The sequence below is a fragment of the Panthera tigris genome, chromosome E3 (genome assembly GCF_018350195.1).
Source record: "Panthera tigris isolate Pti1 chromosome E3, P.tigris_Pti1_mat1.1, whole genome shotgun sequence".
Classification (NCBI taxonomy): Eukaryota; Metazoa; Chordata; class Mammalia; order Carnivora; family Felidae; genus Panthera; species Panthera tigris.
The window spans coordinates 19,656,801-19,673,668 of record NC_056675.1 but is presented as its reverse complement, the minus strand read 5'-3'; the positions used below and the strand labels follow the sequence as shown (position 1 = coordinate 19,673,668).

The window sequence follows — 16,868 nt, the reverse complement described above, 5'->3', positions numbered from 1 at the left end:
AAATTCAATAGGTAGAAGCATCTTTAAGCATTCCAATAGAAACATCTTGAGTTCTGTTTTTAAATGGAGATTTTGTTTGTTTGTATGTTTGATATTGAAAGGGTCCACATGTAAGTGACTGGGAGGATGTCATGGGGACTCGGTTGTGTCCATTACCTGACCTTGGCAATCATGAATTGGTGGCCAGTGTCATTTCGTCTACATCCCCAGCCACTGCCCAGATGATTAGGAAGCAAGTTCAGGCCATCATCTCATTCCAACTGCAGATAGTTGAGTATGTGTTTCTTTTTACGCTCCATAGTACTTGTTAGGTGGGTATCTCGGAATTTATTTCATCCGGCCAGTCTCACGGGGTGCTGTTAGCATGTTGCTTTACGCTGTGTGAAGCTGATTGTCCTTTCCTCGGAACTTCTGGAATCGACCCCAGCTTCGCAATACTTTTTTCTTCGACTAGGATGTACATTCTTTGCAATTCTTGTTACCCGTGGAAAAACAAGACAGAATAAAGCAAAACACTCCAAAATGCCCATCTGTCTCCAAGATAGCATATGTTCTCGCTTATAGGTACTTTGTGCGAGGGTTAATTTTTTTTTTTTTTTTTACAACTTTTACTTAGGTGCGATTTCACTCTTAAAGTTGCAAGGATGTACAAACGACACTCCATATATCCTCCAACCCGACTCACCGGTTGTTAACATTTTGTCCCAGTTAATTCACTGATTGATTGATCGGTTGATTTGATTTTTTTTTTTCTCTTAGTAAGCTCTAGGCCCGTCGTGGGGCTTGGATTCACGACTAGTGTCTCAAGAGTTGCAGGCTCTTCCTACCGAGCCAGCCAGGCACCCTTTGTCCTAGTTGATTTATATTTGTACTCTCTGTGCATATGTGTGTGTGTGTGTGTGTGTGTGTGTGCTTTTTAACCATCTGAGATTGCCCCTTTTACCCCTGAACACCGCAGTGTGTAGCTCCTAAGACTAGGGGCATTCATTCATTTTACATTACCACAGTTACACTTAGGGAATTCTGAATAGTTAGCATTAATATAATACCGTTATCTAAACCTCAAACTGTACTGGGATTTCTCCCCTTGCTGCCATAATGTCCTTTATGGCAGTGTTTTCCCACCCGGGATCCAGTGCCAGGATCGCCACTGCCTTCTGTTGCCATGTCTGCCCAGTCTCCTTTAATTTGGAACAGCTCTCCAGGCTTTCTTTGTCTTTCGTGACCTTGACATTCTTGGAGAGTACAGGCCAGTTGTTTTATAGAGTGCTTCTCAATTTGGGTCTAATAGATTTTTGAGCTGCACTCCGAGAATGCAATAACATAATATATATATAAAGGAGCACCCCCTGTTTTCTGCCTGCAGGACCCGGGAGCCGACGAGAGAGACCCCTATCAGCAACCCGGAAACCCGTGCGCGAGGCTGAGGACCGAGAGGAAGATGCCTTGGCTGTGCTCAGGGCCATCCAGGTGGAGAACGAAGCCCTGCAGAGGGCGCTCCTCAGCAGAAAGGGGGAGGCCCCCAGCAGCCCGCTGCAGGTGCGTCTGGGGCGCAGGGGAAGGACCACACAGGAGGCTACTCAGGGACCCGGTGGTGTCTGAGAGCATTTGCAAAGAGCACGCGGTGAGGAGAGAGACGTTGTGGGCGTCCCTGACCTCAGACTAGCTGCTCGTCCGCTGCTGGATGCACAGTCGCTCACTGACCTACCCAAGTGCCCATTTCGTCACCTTCCTTCCATTCTTTGTTTATTTCCGAAGGCCAAAGGTGAATGCCTGTTTGCCTCTGATCCTTGCCGACCTCCCGGCAAGCCCTGGAAGCCTCAGCCCAGGGTTGCAAACTGGTGGCTGAGGGAAAGAATAGAGTAGACAAGAGCCCCGGCTTCTCCGGAAAGACCTCATTCCCCAGAGCGTGAGCCCCTCGGGCCTCCGCCGCCCTCAGCACCTCCTGTTGTCCTGCCCCTGACCCACTGCACCTGTTCAGGAGACCTCCATGGCCCTGCAGGGGTTTGGGTTGGTGCCCACTGCCTTCAGCTTCGAGCAAGAAGCAGGAAGCTACATGGTGGGGTGGAGTAGGGACCCTTCGGGAGCTGGAGGCTGTGGACACGCCCCCGAGCACACATCCTTTCTCAGAAGCCGAGAAACCGCCTCACCGGCCGAAGCCCTTTATCGTAGCTTGTCCTACTCGTTGCCCCCAGTAGGCCAGAAACAGGCAGGCCTGGTCTCATCGCCCCATTTCCTAGATGTGACTGATGGCACCCAGAGAGCAAGGTGGCTCACTCAGGTCACGTCTTTGGAAGGCGCAGAGGTATGCCTGCCCACAGGCCTGGGGCCCTGTCCACACCACCAGTTTCTCCCCAGGCTCTGTTAGGGGCTGCCCTCTGGGGCGTTCATCGAGCAGCACCCTACTGTCTGTCTTCCTCAAGCTCGGTCCTTTGCCTCTGACAACTTTTTTTAAAGTTTATTTATTTACTTTGTGTGTGTGAGAGAGCACGAGCAGAGCAGGGGCAGAGAGAGAGAGAGAGAGAGAGAATCCCAAGCAGGCTCTGCACCGTCAGCACAGAGCCCAACGCGGGGCTCGATCTCATGACCGTGAGATCATGACCTGAGCTGAAATCGAGAGTCGGGCATTCAACCGACTGAGCCACCCCGGGCCCCCCTGCCCCTGACATTTGTGTCTCTAGGATCTTGAGACAGCCCCCGTGCCTCTGTGCCCTCATCTATTAATGAGGAGTCAACAGCGCCTGGCTTTGTTGTGACCTCAGATCGTGTGATTACCTCATTCCAGGACACGGAGGGACCACCAGCAAAATCGTGGACCAGTCTACTGAAGGGGAAGGAAGAGAGCGCTGAGGTTGGTGAAGGCCTGAGCACAGCAAACCCCGGTGCCCACTGTGCCCCACGGCACCCGGTGGCCTCCCCAGGGCTTTCCCCACGTGGTCCCAGCAGACACTCACTGTGTTCCCTGGGCAGCTGTCCTGCCCATTTCACAGATGGGGAGACCCGGGCTGGCACAGCTTGCCCGAGGTTACGAGTGGAAGCCGGAATTCACCCAGGCCTGGGGACTCCAGCTCCTTGTTACGTTTTGGTTTCCCGACAAGACAACACAAAAACAGATCTTAGTATCCTGAATAAATAAATAACGTCTGTATCTACTAGGTCACTCAGACCTATCTCAGCCAAGACAGCCCCTGCAAATAGACACAAGGGGGACCCATGAATTATTAATGGGACACCCAGAAACGTCTTTGTTAGATTGTGCACAGGTCTGTGCCCTGTGCTTAGAATACAGAGTGGCTAAATCAGGTCAGATTAGCCCCTGGCCTCGTGGAACTTCCAGAAAACAATCAAGTAAAGCCATAAATAAACAAGGTGCTTTCAGAGAGAGATGACAGTAAAAGATCACAGATGGTTGCTGCCTCCGAAAGTGTGGTCCAAGGGAGCCCCCGGGAAGGTGCCGTTTGAGCTGAGCCCCATCTCTTAGGGAATGAGCCGACAACAGGGGACAGCAGTCCAGGTGGAAGCAACAGGAGACCCTCTGAAGTGGGAATGAGCCCAGCCTGACCCAGGAGCGGGAAGACAGAAGCCTGACTGGTGGGGGGAAGAGGGAACACAAGGGGGACACAAGAGGGTAGGGGGTAGAGAGTGAGGCCCGGAGGGGAGGAGAGAGAGCCCATGGGAGAGGGCGGTAGGCAGGGCAGGACGCCAGAGCACCATAGTGGTTTTCTTTATGCGTCCCTCCTGCTTGGTCTCTTATTTCCCGGTCGTCCTGAACCATTGCCAGCTGACATTTCTGACCAGTCTGCGGCCCTGCCCGCCGCACGGCCTGGGATTTCTGGATGACCTGACCACCCCCCACCCCCAACCCACTGAGCTGCTGGAGACTAAACTCACTTGCGGGTAGAGAGCAGAGCACGTGTCTAGTTTAGATGACAAATGTAAGAGAAGGAGGATTAAAAATGAAAGGGCCCTAAGGATGTTACTGGAATGTTCCATGGAGTCTGGTTACTTTGTAGCAAACAGAGCAGAGGTATGGTTGAGATGGGGAAAGACTTTGAGGAGAGAAAATTTTTGCCTTAGCTGATTGAAGAGATTGCTTCCTGGGACCTCCCGGATCATAAGAAACTGACGGGTCTGTCTCTTTGCAAAGATCATGGCCCTGGGTGGAGGTGGGGCGGGGAGGGATCCTGGATCTAATCAGCCCAGGGAAAAGGCTATTATGCTCATTCCTGTTCCCTCCTCCTAATAAGCTTCTCCGTCCTCAGCCACTTCCTACCCCTGAGGCGACTGGCAGGACCAGCCCGCAGGAGCCGTGTAGGGCAACGGGGGGAACCACAGTCGTCCGTGAAGCCATTGACAGAATCGGCCTGCTGGGGAGCAGGTAGGTACCGAGCCTGCTTCCAAACACAGCCAAGAACCCCAAAAGCCCTGTGTTTTTTCAGACCCCGTAAAACTGCTCCCTGACACTCTAGCCTCCCTCCCCCTCCAGCCCGAAAGCCCGGAACGGACTCGATGTGTTCCCGGCAAACGTGTCTACGCCTGTTGGATTTGGTCCAGCCCGGTGTAAGACTTCATCCTCCTCAGAAGCCTCCCCAGAAGTACGCCACGCAGCAGAGAGTGCTGGCCTGGGGGGTGGAGGGTGAGCGTGGCCCACAGCCCCGCTGCCCCGGCCGGTGTGTGGGGCTGCACGCGCCGTGGTCTATGCAGAAGGCCCATGCCTGTCTGAGGGGCAAGGGGGGCTGAAATCCAGCTGGCGTGCTGGTCACTAAGCTGGGGCCCCCGCCGGGGACTGCAGCAGCCCGGAGAGGGACGAGGGCTTTTTCTCCACTGCACGAAAGAGGAATTTCCGGGCCAAGCTGTGCACCCTCCAGGTCTGTGTCCACCGCAGAGGAGTTTCCTGATTTGCAGAAAAACTCTGAACAGGCCATTCCAGCCATCGCTCTAGGAGTCTACAGACCCCAGAGCCTGGAAACCATGGCCGTGCATCACTGTGGCCATAAGTAAGCCCTCGCTGGTTCCCCTTGCGCCCACGGGCTGGTGCCAGAGGCGACCTCACACCTGATGCGGTCCTGTTTATAGGCAGCACACACACACCCCACCGGGAGCCTTTTTTTCCACCCTCAAGATCCTTGGTGCTCCGGGGTCTTGCGGCTCCGCAGCCTGAAACCGCACACGCGTGGGGTGCATTTGCAAACCACACTCTGCTGAGTTGGGAACGCCCGCATCCTCAGAAGCAAGAGGTACAAAGTCAGTCTCTAGGCCGGGAGTAGCAAACGTGTGTTTAGCAAAGGGCCACACAGCGAATGCCCTAGTGAGTAGGGCTTTTCACTTTTTGTTTGTTTGTTTGTCTTAACAACCCTTCAAAAGGTAAAAACCATTCTGAGCTCTCAGGCTGCGGACTGGATTCCACCCGCCTGCTGTCCTTTGCCAGCCCGCTGCTCCAGCCCCTGCCCAGCCGAGGGAGTCTGCGGGCTGCCTTGCCCCAATTTCCTCTTCTTTTATCACGAATTGTGTGCTTATGATAAAGGGGGGAAACAGCCTGTGTGCGCCTTTGAACCGCGTGCGGGGTGGGTACTCTCTTCTCAAACCGCCGCTTCTTCTGAAATAGAAAAGCCAGTGCGGGGCCCTGACGGGCACGCTCTCTGTTGCATACCATCTGTTACCACCCGTTTGCTAAAACCAAATCACATTTCAGACAACAGCAAAGGCTTCTGAAAGTCCTCCAGGCCATCGAAAGCGACTCTGTCCGCCTCAGCAGGGCTGTTTCACCGACAGAGGAGCCAGTGCCGGATCCAGAGGTGAGATGCTCGGCTTCTGGGGGTTTCCAGATGCATCCGGCGTCTCGCGCGAAAGGTCAGGGAGGAAGGGCCCCTCGGGACAATTATCTCTCTGCGGGGCAGGGGTGGGGGGGGATGGCTGCCACAGTGGTAAACTTCACCTCTCTCTGCCCAAGTCTCCATCCTCCTCCTGCCCAGCACCCAGATGTACATGTGATGGCACTAAATGTTGCAGGAGAGAGGAGCCTGTCCACACAAAAGGCAAAATATAAATAGCATGTAAACCCACAGGAAAATGTCCAACATCGCTGGTAATCCAGAAATGCAGATTCAGGGGCGCCTGGGTGGCTCAGTGGGTTAAGCATCTGATTTCAGCTCAGGTCATGATCTCACGGTTCATGAGTTCGAGGCCTGCATCGGGCTCTGTGCTGACAGGTCAGAGCCTGGAGCCTGCTTCGGATTCTGTGTCTCCCTCTCTTTATGCCCCTCTCCTACTTGCGCGCGCTCTCTCTCTCTCAAAATAAAATAAACATAAAAAATTTAAAAAGAAATGCAGATTCGAGCAACCTTAATTCCTATTTGATATCTGAGTTTGCAGATTATTTTTGATGATAAGCTCTGGACTTGCAGGGTTACAGCAGGCTTACCCAGCTGGCAGCAATAGAAACGGGTGGAAGGAACTCTCTTGAAAAGCACAAAGACCGGGTTTAAGAAGAGCCGTAGAAATACTTATGTCCTCCCAGCCCAGCGATCCCGCTTCCCCACCCCCTCAGGAAATCACTCCACAGCGAGAAAAAGCTATAGGCGCAAAGATCTCTGTTGCAGAATGATTGGAAGTAGGGAAGAATGAGGAAAAAAAAAAAAAAAAAAGAACCAGAAATCACATAAATGTCTCATGATAACGGAGTTAATCGGGAAGGTATGATATATCGGCACAGAGCAGTAGTATAAAAGGAGGGGAATTACCGTTATGGAGGTTACGCAGAATGAAAATGTTAAGGATATAATAAGTTAACTGCAAAAGGTGATGTTCGTCTTCGTTGAGTCCAGCCTTTCTTGTAATTCTTCAGCACAGCGGTCACCCACCCTACGCTTGGCCGATGAGGACTTAACTCAAGGTCCTCTGAGAGCCACATGTCAAAGTCCTGTGATGGCAGAAACCCCCCCCCTCCGCCCCCTGCCCGGGCCTAGACCGCAGTCTGGCTCTGAGTCTGGCACCATGATTTAGACGGCATGTGACCTGAGGCAAGCCTCTTAAGCTCTCTGATCCTGCGTGGGGTGTCGCTGTCACACGGGGTAAATAATCCACAGCCATGCGCTGCTGTGAGGACAAAATGTTTTGTGAGGGTGGGCACCTCAGTGCCTGGCACAAGGCAAGGAGGATCCGGCAAATACCCGTTGAAAGTTTGACATCTAGAAAAATCTAGAGGAGTCAAAGCTTTGCCCCCCACCCCCACCCCTGCCGCCCACGTGGAACAGTGGCTTTCTCAGCCATGAAGATCCTAAGTGTGATAAAGCGTCAGCCACGTTAAAAAGAGCATGGGTTGATCAAGTCTTTTTATAGGAAACAGAAAACCCAGGGCAAACGGACTTCTACACCGAAGTGAAGGAAATGAAAGACTGTTGTAACAAACGCCACAGTGGGGACCAGTTGGGGCTCAACCCAGCAGCTCGTGCTGTGTCTCCACAATGCCAGCTGCTTCCTCGAGCTCCGTCCCCACCTCAGCACCCAGGCCCGGCTCTGCTGTCTCCCTGGGACCCCTCAAAAGCTAGAGTGGTTACCGCCCCTTGCCCTCATCGCCTCGGGCCCTACAGTCAGGAGCGAAGAGCATTTCTTCCACGCACAGAACTGAGATTGGGCCACGTACCCATCACAGAGCTACCCCCCCCCTCACCCCCACCCCTCGGTGGCTCAGGGGACAGGCCACGCTATTTCATTGGAGCAGTCGGGCTCCTCCTTGGGCTGAGAAGGGGACCTTCCCCCTCTGGGACCATCGTCATGGCTGAGAAGAGACACGAGAGAGGAGGGCAGGGAGTGCGGAGACCGGAGCGGCCCAACCCGCATTTACCTTAGACCCCCACGAGGGATCCTAAATCAAGCGAGTCAGGAGCAGGGGGGCCATCGACTCGAGACGCTGGCAGGTTGTGACGCGTCCTTAGTTAGTAGACCCTCCGGCTGCTTCATTTAGAAGCCCCGCTGCAGGACGTCGCACGTTTTAGATTGCACGGGCTGTGGGATCCGCCGGCCCCTCTGCGAGGCATCTCGCCTCCCATCTGGACCTCCCCCTGCTGCTGGCAGCCAAGGTGAACCTCCCTTCACGCCTCCCGCCGCTCACCTGGCGGAGCAGCTCATTAACCTCCTCACCCTCCCCCCCACCGCCCCCCCCCCCCACCCCACTTGAGCGAGGCCAGCTTCGGTTCATCACTGTCCTTTGCCTCTGGGACTCAGGCCCAGGGCGGCAGAGGGCCTTGGCCAGGGCCCCACCCGGCTCTGCCCAGAGCAGGCGGTGCCTGCGGGGTCTGCTGATAAGAGCGGGCCCTGTGTTCCCTCTGGGAGCTGGGAGCTGACATCCCTCCCTCCCCGTCCCCATCCCCGTCGCGTGGCCATCAAGGCTCGTCCAAACACACGCTGCGGGCGATGGCACGTCTCGCTGGCTATTAATTAAAAAAGTAAGTAGGGAACAGTTGCTGTTCATTTGCTCAACTCCCTGCTCACAGAACCATTGCAGATTACCAGTGCTAATTAACAGAGGGCATGTGCACGCAGGGAATGCACCATTTTATGAGGGACTGATCCGTGGCGACCAGCACTGCAGTCGGGGCCCGAAGGGGCCTCGGGAAGCCATTCCGCAGCGTGGCTGTTTATTGATGGCATTCACGCGGCCTCGGACCGGACCGCCTGCCCACGAAGGAGGCAGCGCTAAAATCAGTGAAGGGAAAACATGGGAGGAAGTGGACACTCAGGGAGCGCACACGGGGGCCAGGACCCATGACAGGGACTTCCCCCAGTATCCGTATCTCACTTAGTCTCCGTGACGGGATTGTCAGAGAGATGGTGTCATCTGAATTCATTTGCTAGGGCAGCCACACCTCAGATGGGGTGGTGTCCTAAACAACAGAGATGTATTTCTCTCAAGTTCTGCAGGCTGAAGTCCAAGGTCAAGGTGTGGGCAGGTTTGATGGCTCCTGAGGCCTCTTCTCCTGCCTTGCTGATGGCCGTGCTCTGGCTGTGTCTCAACACCATCTTTCTTGTGTGCATAAGCATTTCTGGTGTCTCTCCCGGGCAGATTTACACCCCCCCCTTTTTTTTCTAATTTTTAAAATTTATTTATTTTGAGAGAGAGAAAGAGAGGATGAGTGGGGTAGAGGGAGAGAAAATTCTAAGCAGGCTCCGGGCCGTCGTTGCAAAGCCTCACGTGGGGCTCGAACTCACAAACCGTGAGATCTCGTCATAAGCAGACCTCAAAAGTCGGACGCTTAACCGACTGAGCCACCCAGGAGCCCCCAGATTTCCCCTTCTTCTAAAGACATGGTTCACATTGGATTTGGGCCCACCCTCACGGCCTCATTTTAACTTAATTACCTCTTTAAAGGTCGTGTCTCCAAGTATAGGAACATGCTCAGGTACTGGGGTTAGGGCTTTCGCATCTGAATTTGGGGAGGTGGGGGACACAATTTAGCCCGTAACACCTTCCCCAACTCAGCCGATAGGCCGTGAACACTTGGTAATGAGGAAGAGAAGAGCACGTTCAGCCACAATCTGATGCCTTTTAAACATTTCTTTGTTACTTGCAAACTCTTATGGAAAATACCAACTGTTCACAGTAACAGCTCATTTAATCTTTGTAATAACTATATGTAATGGGTGCCGTTCTTATCCTCATTGTATGGATGGGGAAACTGAGGCACTGAGTGGCTAAATAACTTGTTGTGTAGTGGTGAGCTGAATCGAGCCTGTCGCGTTTTGACCCGTTAGCATTATTTTTATGTTTGTTAAGGACAAACTGAGAACAAGAGGCGGAGAGATGGAAGATGCCGTCTACGTGACCGTGGAAATCCTGTCCAACTGGGGCCATACGTCCCGGGTGGGTCTCACGGAAGTTGAGTTCTTTGACCGGAACAACACAAAGCTTTACGTGTCGCCCCATGACGTGGATATCCGGAACACGGACACGCCCGGGGACCTGGGCCACCTGGTCAATAGGAACTTAGCTGTAAGTGGAGGCGGTGCTCGAAACTACAGTGAGCCTTGGCCTTGTGTTTTGATGCATTTTCTCTGCCCGCGATAAGTCTGTGACGCGGGTGTGGGGCGTGCAGGTATGGGGAGGGGAAGAAGATAGTTGTCCATCATCATTCATTCAGGCAAAGTGGAAGGAGCCTGAGGGAAAGGTGTGGGTGAGGGCCCCCGAGCCGTCCCCCAGCTCATTTCCAGATCCCTGGGCTTGTTCTTGGGAGAATAGGGCACAAAGAGGAGCCAAGTCACCTCCTTCTATCCACCCTGCAGTTTGCCACAGTCACCACCAAATACGGGACCTTGGGGGTCATTGAGGTCAATGCCTTTATTTTATCAATGAAGAAACAGAGGCTTGGAGAAGAATATTGACTTGGTCAAGGTCACACCTCCAGAAGGTAGTGGGGCCACGTTCACATCCTGCAGCCTGGCCCAGGGCCCATGTCCACAGCATCCCCCCGCCCCCCAGTCCTGCTTCCCAACAAACATCAAGTACACACCCAATGCACATCACACTTTCCTGTCCTTTATTCTATTTTATTTTGGGGGGAGAGAGAGTGTGCACATGCACGAGCAGGGGAGGGGCAGAGAGAGAGAGAGAGAGAGAGAGAGAGAGAGAGAGAATCTTAAGCAGGCTCCATGTTGAGCAAGGAACCCAACATGGGGCTCGATCCTACAACCCTAGGATCATGACCTGAGCCAAAATCAGGGGTCAGATGCTCAACTGACTGAGCCACCCAGGTGCCCTGAATGTTCCTGCCCTTTAAATATCTAATAGTCAAAAAAGGAAAGAAGGAGGGAGGGAAGGAGGGGAGGAAGGAGGGAGGGGAGGAAGGAAGGAAGGAAGGAAGGAAGGAAGGAAGGAAGGAAGGGAGGAAGGAAGGAAGGAAGGAGGGAGGGAGGGAGGGAAGGAGGGGAGGGAGGAAGGAAGGAGGGAGGGAGGGAGGGAAGGAGGGGAGGAAGGAAGGAGGGGAGGAAGGAAGGAAGGAAGGAAGGAAGGGAGGGAGGGAAGGAAGGAAGGAGGAGAGGAAGGAAGGAAGGAAGGAAGGAAGGGAGGGAAGGAAGGAAGGAGGGAAGGTGAGAAGGAGGGAGGGAAGGGAGGAAGGAAGGAGGGAAGGAAGGGCGAGCACTGGCATTTTCTCCTCTTTCCACTTGCAAGTTGGACACAGAGACTGGGAGCTAAGCTGAGGTAGGCCGCCCAGCAGCATGTCTTTACTATGTGGTGCTTCGCCCCCAGGGGGGGCCTGAGAACCTGGGGACAGACTTTGCCTCTGGGCCATAGAACCGGGTGGGCAAGGCACAGAGGCGATAGGAGGACTTCCTCTGGGGCCTTGTTGGCACCTTGTAAATCTCCCGCCAAGCACCTGTATTATCCATTCCAAAGAACAAATTATAAATTTTTTAAAATGTATTGGAAATGAAACCAGCTACCACATGTTCAGTTCTTACGTAGTGCCAGGCACGGGCTATCATCCATATAACCTTATTTAAACCCAGCAGTACACAGGCTCAAGAAGCAGAAAGGCCCGTGTTCGAAGCTTACCGTTTACAGCCTCATGAGCACAGGCAACTCACCTGACCTCTACTTTAGCTTCCTCATCTGTAAAATGGGCATAATAATGGAACTTACCTTGCTACGATGTTGTGGGGAGCGAACATAACTATAAACAGCTCAGCACCGTGGCTGGCTCTTCCTAAGGGCTCCAAAACACCAGCTCTTGTTAGATTTGTTGTTTTATTTGTAATAATATTAATACCACTAAGAAGAGATATCATTCCCATTTAAAGAAGAGGAAGTAAGAAAAGGGAGCTTGGGAGTCCTCCGTTCTAGAGACCCACATTCTGGTTTTGACTTCAGCAACTTACCTGCCTTCTCAGAGAATCAGTTTCTCTGCCCCACCCCCGCCCGCGCACCCCCGTCCCCCCGTAAAATCGAACTGGAGGGCACAGATAACCCATACGATTCTTACTTGTCTGCAAAAGAAACTGGAGTCTGGCTCACTTTAGCAAATTTCTAACAAAGGAATTTGTTGCAAGCCTTTGGGTAGCTGGGAGACTGGCTGTCACCCAGGCCAGAGGACCCCGTGGTCATGTTGGGGTTCTAGGCAGCATCCAGGAAGTGCACCAAGGGTGTGGTCTTTTTTGGGGGCGGCGGGGGGCAGTGTGCATTAGTTGATTTGCCATCCTGTCGCCCTGCTGCGGATAACACAGTCGCAGGAGAGGAAGGCTGATGGGTGACCCTGGCTAGGAAAATGGCCACCGTGATGCCAGTTACCCCGAGATGCCACAGCGGGGCAGGGAGAAACTCTCCCTGGAGGAGATTCAGGGTTGTTACTGAAGGGAAGGCAGGATAGATGCTAGGTCTCTGAGAGACACTACCCGTCCATGGGGTTAGATTGGGTGGTGACAGCCCTCTAAGATCGGCAGCTCCGTGACCTTGAAAGAAACAGGTCCCGTAGGTCACAGCCACTGGGATGCTCTGGCCTTGGGTTTTCCCGCTCTGCTTCCTGCTTCGAGTCTGTAGGCACCCACGTGCGTGGCCCTGGCCACCCCTCTCCCGTCTCCCTTGTGCACAGAGCAGCAGCACTTTGGAAGCCTGCTGCACAGAACAGAGCATCCTGGGGCAGTAAAAACATCATTGGGTTTGGTGGGGGCCAGTTTTTTTTTTTTTTTTTAAGTTTATTTGTTTATTTTGAGAGAGACAGAGACAGTGCCAGGTGGGGAGGGGCAGAGAGAGAGGACAGAGAGAGAGAGAATCCCAAGCAGGCTCCTCACGGCCAGCACAGAGCCCGATGGGGGGCTCAAACCCACGAAGCCCTGAGATCATGACCTGAGCCGAAAGCAAGAGTGAGATGCTTAACCGACTGAGCCCCCCCCCCCCCCCCAGCACCCCTGATGGCTGCCAGTTTTTATAATTAGTGTTCCTTTTCCTCCGCTTAGCAGAGGCTGGTGAGCTTTGCCATGTGACGGCAGGGACAAGTCCAGCCCATGGTTTTGGTGGGCTTGGGGTTTTAAATTTTTGACCCTGAGGTTGGGACATGAGGCAGCCATCTCTTCCTGGGCTATTGGGTCTCCAGGCCCAGCTGTGGGCAGGCTGGATTCCCTCTGCCGTCCTGGCATGGGGTCTCCCCGACGGTCCTCCTATGCACGAGGTCCGGGACTACCAACACATGCAGCCTCTCCGGACCACCCGGTTTCGCTGGGGTTTAGCCCCACAGCGTGCTAGCCGGGGTCCTCAGACATCCCTCGTGCGATGCTCACACGAACCTGGGGCTGCTCTCCACATTTGATTAAATGAGAAACCAAGTCTCGGGGAGGACTAGGGACCTGCCCCGGGCCATACTGCCACGGAGTCAGGGAGCTCGGCTGAAATCTGACCAGCAGGGAACTGAAAGTAGAGTCTGGGTTCAGAAGAGAAGTTGCTTCAGTGGAAGAGAGCTGGGGGCTGCCAGAAGATACGGGGGTGCCCCACGCTCAGTGCAGGCCCGGCTCCCCTCTGGGCCCATGCCATCCCTCTCATTGGCTTCGCCCAGGCCCGTGGCTTCAAGATGATTCTAGATGGATATGCCAGGGCCTGCCTGCCTCTCTGAGTTCCTGATTTAAATGCCAACTTCCTGCTTGGCATCTCTTGTCGGGCACCTACTGGACATCCCAGACTTCAGTGATCTGAAACCTAACTTTTCATTCCCCTGCGCTACCCACGTCTCTCCCGCCTACAAGATTCCTGTGCTCAGTAAATGGCATTGCTGTCTGCTTTGCTGCTAAGCCCACCTCTTAACCTCTTAAGAGTCTTCCTTGACTGCCCCGACCCCTTCCTGCCACCTTCCAGGACACCAGAAAGTCCTGTTGATTCCTCCTGCAATACCGAGCCCGGGTCTGTCGCCTTCACCCCGTGCCCACTGTCAAATGGCCTCCTGTCTCCTCGTCTTCTCTTCTGGCCCCATCTGCTCCATTTTCTACTCTGTAACCAAAGTGATCTTTTACAAATGTCAGCTTGCGCCCCTCCCCCGCCTAAAACCCCAGCCATGACTTCCCAGTATACTTAGAAGTAAAACCTCATGCCTCCCGTGGCCTGGGAGGCTGTCTGTGAACAGGCCTTCGGCTCCCTCTACTGCCTCGGGCCCCGGGGCTCCAGCCGCCAGAGGCTGCCTTCTGCTCTTCCGACGCTTGAAGCTCATGGCACCTCTGGTCTCTGCCCAGAACTTCCCTCCTCCAGAGTGTCGTGTGGCTACCTCCTCTCTCTTCATTTGAATTTCAGCCCAAATACCACTTTCTCAGCAAGCCCTTCCCTGACTCCTGTGTGGAGGAGTCTTTTCTCACGCCACCCCAGTCTTCCCCACCTGTCTCTATCACATCCTGTTCTTTCACTTTCTTCAGGGCGCTTCTCACATTAAGAAATGGTCTTGTTCACTCCTTTATTGTCTGTCTTCCCCTCTCCCCACACTTAGCTATACATTCGTGTCCTCACCATACTACATCCCCAGCACATAAATGTTCACACTTCATTTTTTTTGTACTTTTTGTTTGGAAATAATCGTAGAATCGCAGGCAATTGTGAACAAAACCAAACAAAACAAAAACCTTGTGCAGAGAAGAGAAAAATAATAAAGGGAAATCAGTGAAGCCAAAAGTTGGTTTTTTGAAAGGATCGACAAAGTTAACAAAACTTTAGCTAGATCGGCAAGGAAAAAGGGGAAAGGATTCAAATAAGTAAAATCAGGAATGAAAGAAGGGACATTAGTCTACCTGACAGGGAAAAAAAGATGGTTAGGGAATATTCTGGACAATCTAATGCCAACAAATAAAGATATCCCGGGTGAAATGGACATCGTCCTAGAAAGACACAAATCACCAAGGCTGAGTGAAGAGGAAATAGACCATCTGGCTAGACCTATAGCAAGTACAGAGATTGAATTAATAATCCAAGAAACTTCCAACAAAGAAAAACCAAGGACCAGATGGCTTCACTGGTGAGTCATACCAAATATTTGAAGAATTAACACCAATCCTTCACAACCTCTTCTAAAATGAAGAAGAGGGAAGACTTCCAAACTCATTTTATGAGACCGGTCTTACCCTGATCACAAAACCAAAGACATCCCAAGAAAAGAAAACTATAGACCAACAGCCCTTATGAATATAGCGTAAAGATCCTCAACAAAACATTAGCAAGCCAAGTCTCCCAGTTCGTAGAAAGATTTATACGTTGAAACCTAGTGGGCTTGATCCCGGGAACGCATGGTTTGTTGTTCAATATATGAGAACGGATCGATATAGTACAACATGTTAATAGGATAGAGGGGAAAAAGTCATGTAACATTCTTAATAGATACAGAAGGAGCATTTGACAAAATTCAACACCCTTTCATGATAAAAACCATAAACAAGCCAAGAAGAGAAGGAGACATTCTCAACCTAATAAGGGCATCTGTAAAAACCCACAGCTCGCATCATGCTGGTAAAAGACTGAAAGCTTTTTTACTAAGATCAGGAACAAGACAGGGATGCCTGCTTTCACCACTTCTGTTCAACATTGTACTCGAGATTCTTCCCAGGGAAGTTAGGCAAGAAAATGAAATAAAGAGCCCCTGGGTGGCTCAGTCGGTTAAGCATCCGACTTCAGCTCAGGTCATAATCTCATGGTTCATGAGTTGGAGCCCCGCATTGGGCTCTGCTTGGGGTTCTCTCTCTCCGCCTCTCTCTGTGCCCCTCCTCCACGTGTGCTCTCTCTCTCTCAAAATAAACAAATAAAAACTTAAATAAGTAAATAAACAGAAAAATAAGAGGTTGGAAAGGAAGAAGTAAAACTATATTTGTGGGCGATATGATCTTACAGATAGAAAACCCTAAAGAATCCACAAAAACTACTGATAAAGTAAAATCCTGTTCAGCAAGTTTATAAAAGACTAATATACAAAAAAAAAAAAAAAATTGTATTTCTATACCCTAGCAATGAGCAATCTGAAAAAGGAAACTAAGGGAAAAAAATCTGTTTTTAAAAAAATTTTTTTAATGTTTCTTTCTTTCTTTTTTAATTTTTTTTTAACATTTATTTATTTTTGAGACAGAGAGATAGGGCATGAACGGGGTAGGTCAGAGAGAGAGGGAGATACAGAATCTGAAACAGGCTCCAGGCTCTGAGCTGTCAGCACAGAGCCGGACGCGGGGCTCGAACCCACGAACTGCGAGATCGTGACCTGAGCTGAAGTCGGACGCCCAGCCGACTGAGCCACCCAGGCGCCCCAATGTTTATTTCTTTCAAGAGAGAGAAAGAGCATGTGCGCAAGCAGGGGAAGGGCAGAGTGGGGCGGAGAGAGAGAATCCCAAGCAAGCTCTGAAGTGTCAGTGCAGAGTGCAACGCGGGGCTCAGTCCCACAGATCATGAGATCATAACCTGAGCCAACATCAAGAGTCAGACACTTAACCGACTGAGCCGCCAGGTGCCCTGAAAAAAAAAAATCTGTTTTAAAATAGCATAAAAAAAAAAAAAAAAGATACTTAAGAGTAAATTTCACCAAAGAAGTGAAAGACTTGTACATTGAAAAGTATGAGATACTATTGGTGGGAATTGAAAAAGACCCAAATAAATGAAAAGACATTTCATGTTCACAGATCGGAAGACTTAATACTGTTGATATGGCAACGCTCCCTGAATTATCTGCAGATTCCATGCAATCCTATCAAAATTCCAACTGCCTTTTTTTGTGGAAATTGATAAGCTGATCTTAAAATATATATGGAAGTTCAAGGGACCCAGAATAGCTAAAACTATGTTGGAAAAGAAGGAAGTTGGAAGACTCACTCTTCCAATTTCAAAACCAACCTACAGTAATCAAGACTGTGGTACTGGCATAGGGATAGAC

At 51.7% G+C, this 16,868-nt stretch overlaps 1 protein-coding gene across 1 annotated transcript in view; it reads left to right on the top strand.

The window, feature by feature from the left end:
• Positions 1–16,868, top strand: part of KATNIP (katanin interacting protein) — a 193,290-nt gene that overhangs the window by 118,323 nt on the left and 58,099 nt on the right. Inside the window, 5 exon segments of the mRNA XM_042972321.1 lie at positions 1,367–1,539; positions 2,786–2,851; positions 4,263–4,378; positions 5,693–5,795; positions 9,773–9,988. Coding sequence (XP_042828255.1) covers positions 1,367–1,539; positions 2,786–2,851; positions 4,263–4,378; positions 5,693–5,795; positions 9,773–9,988 — 674 coding nt within the window.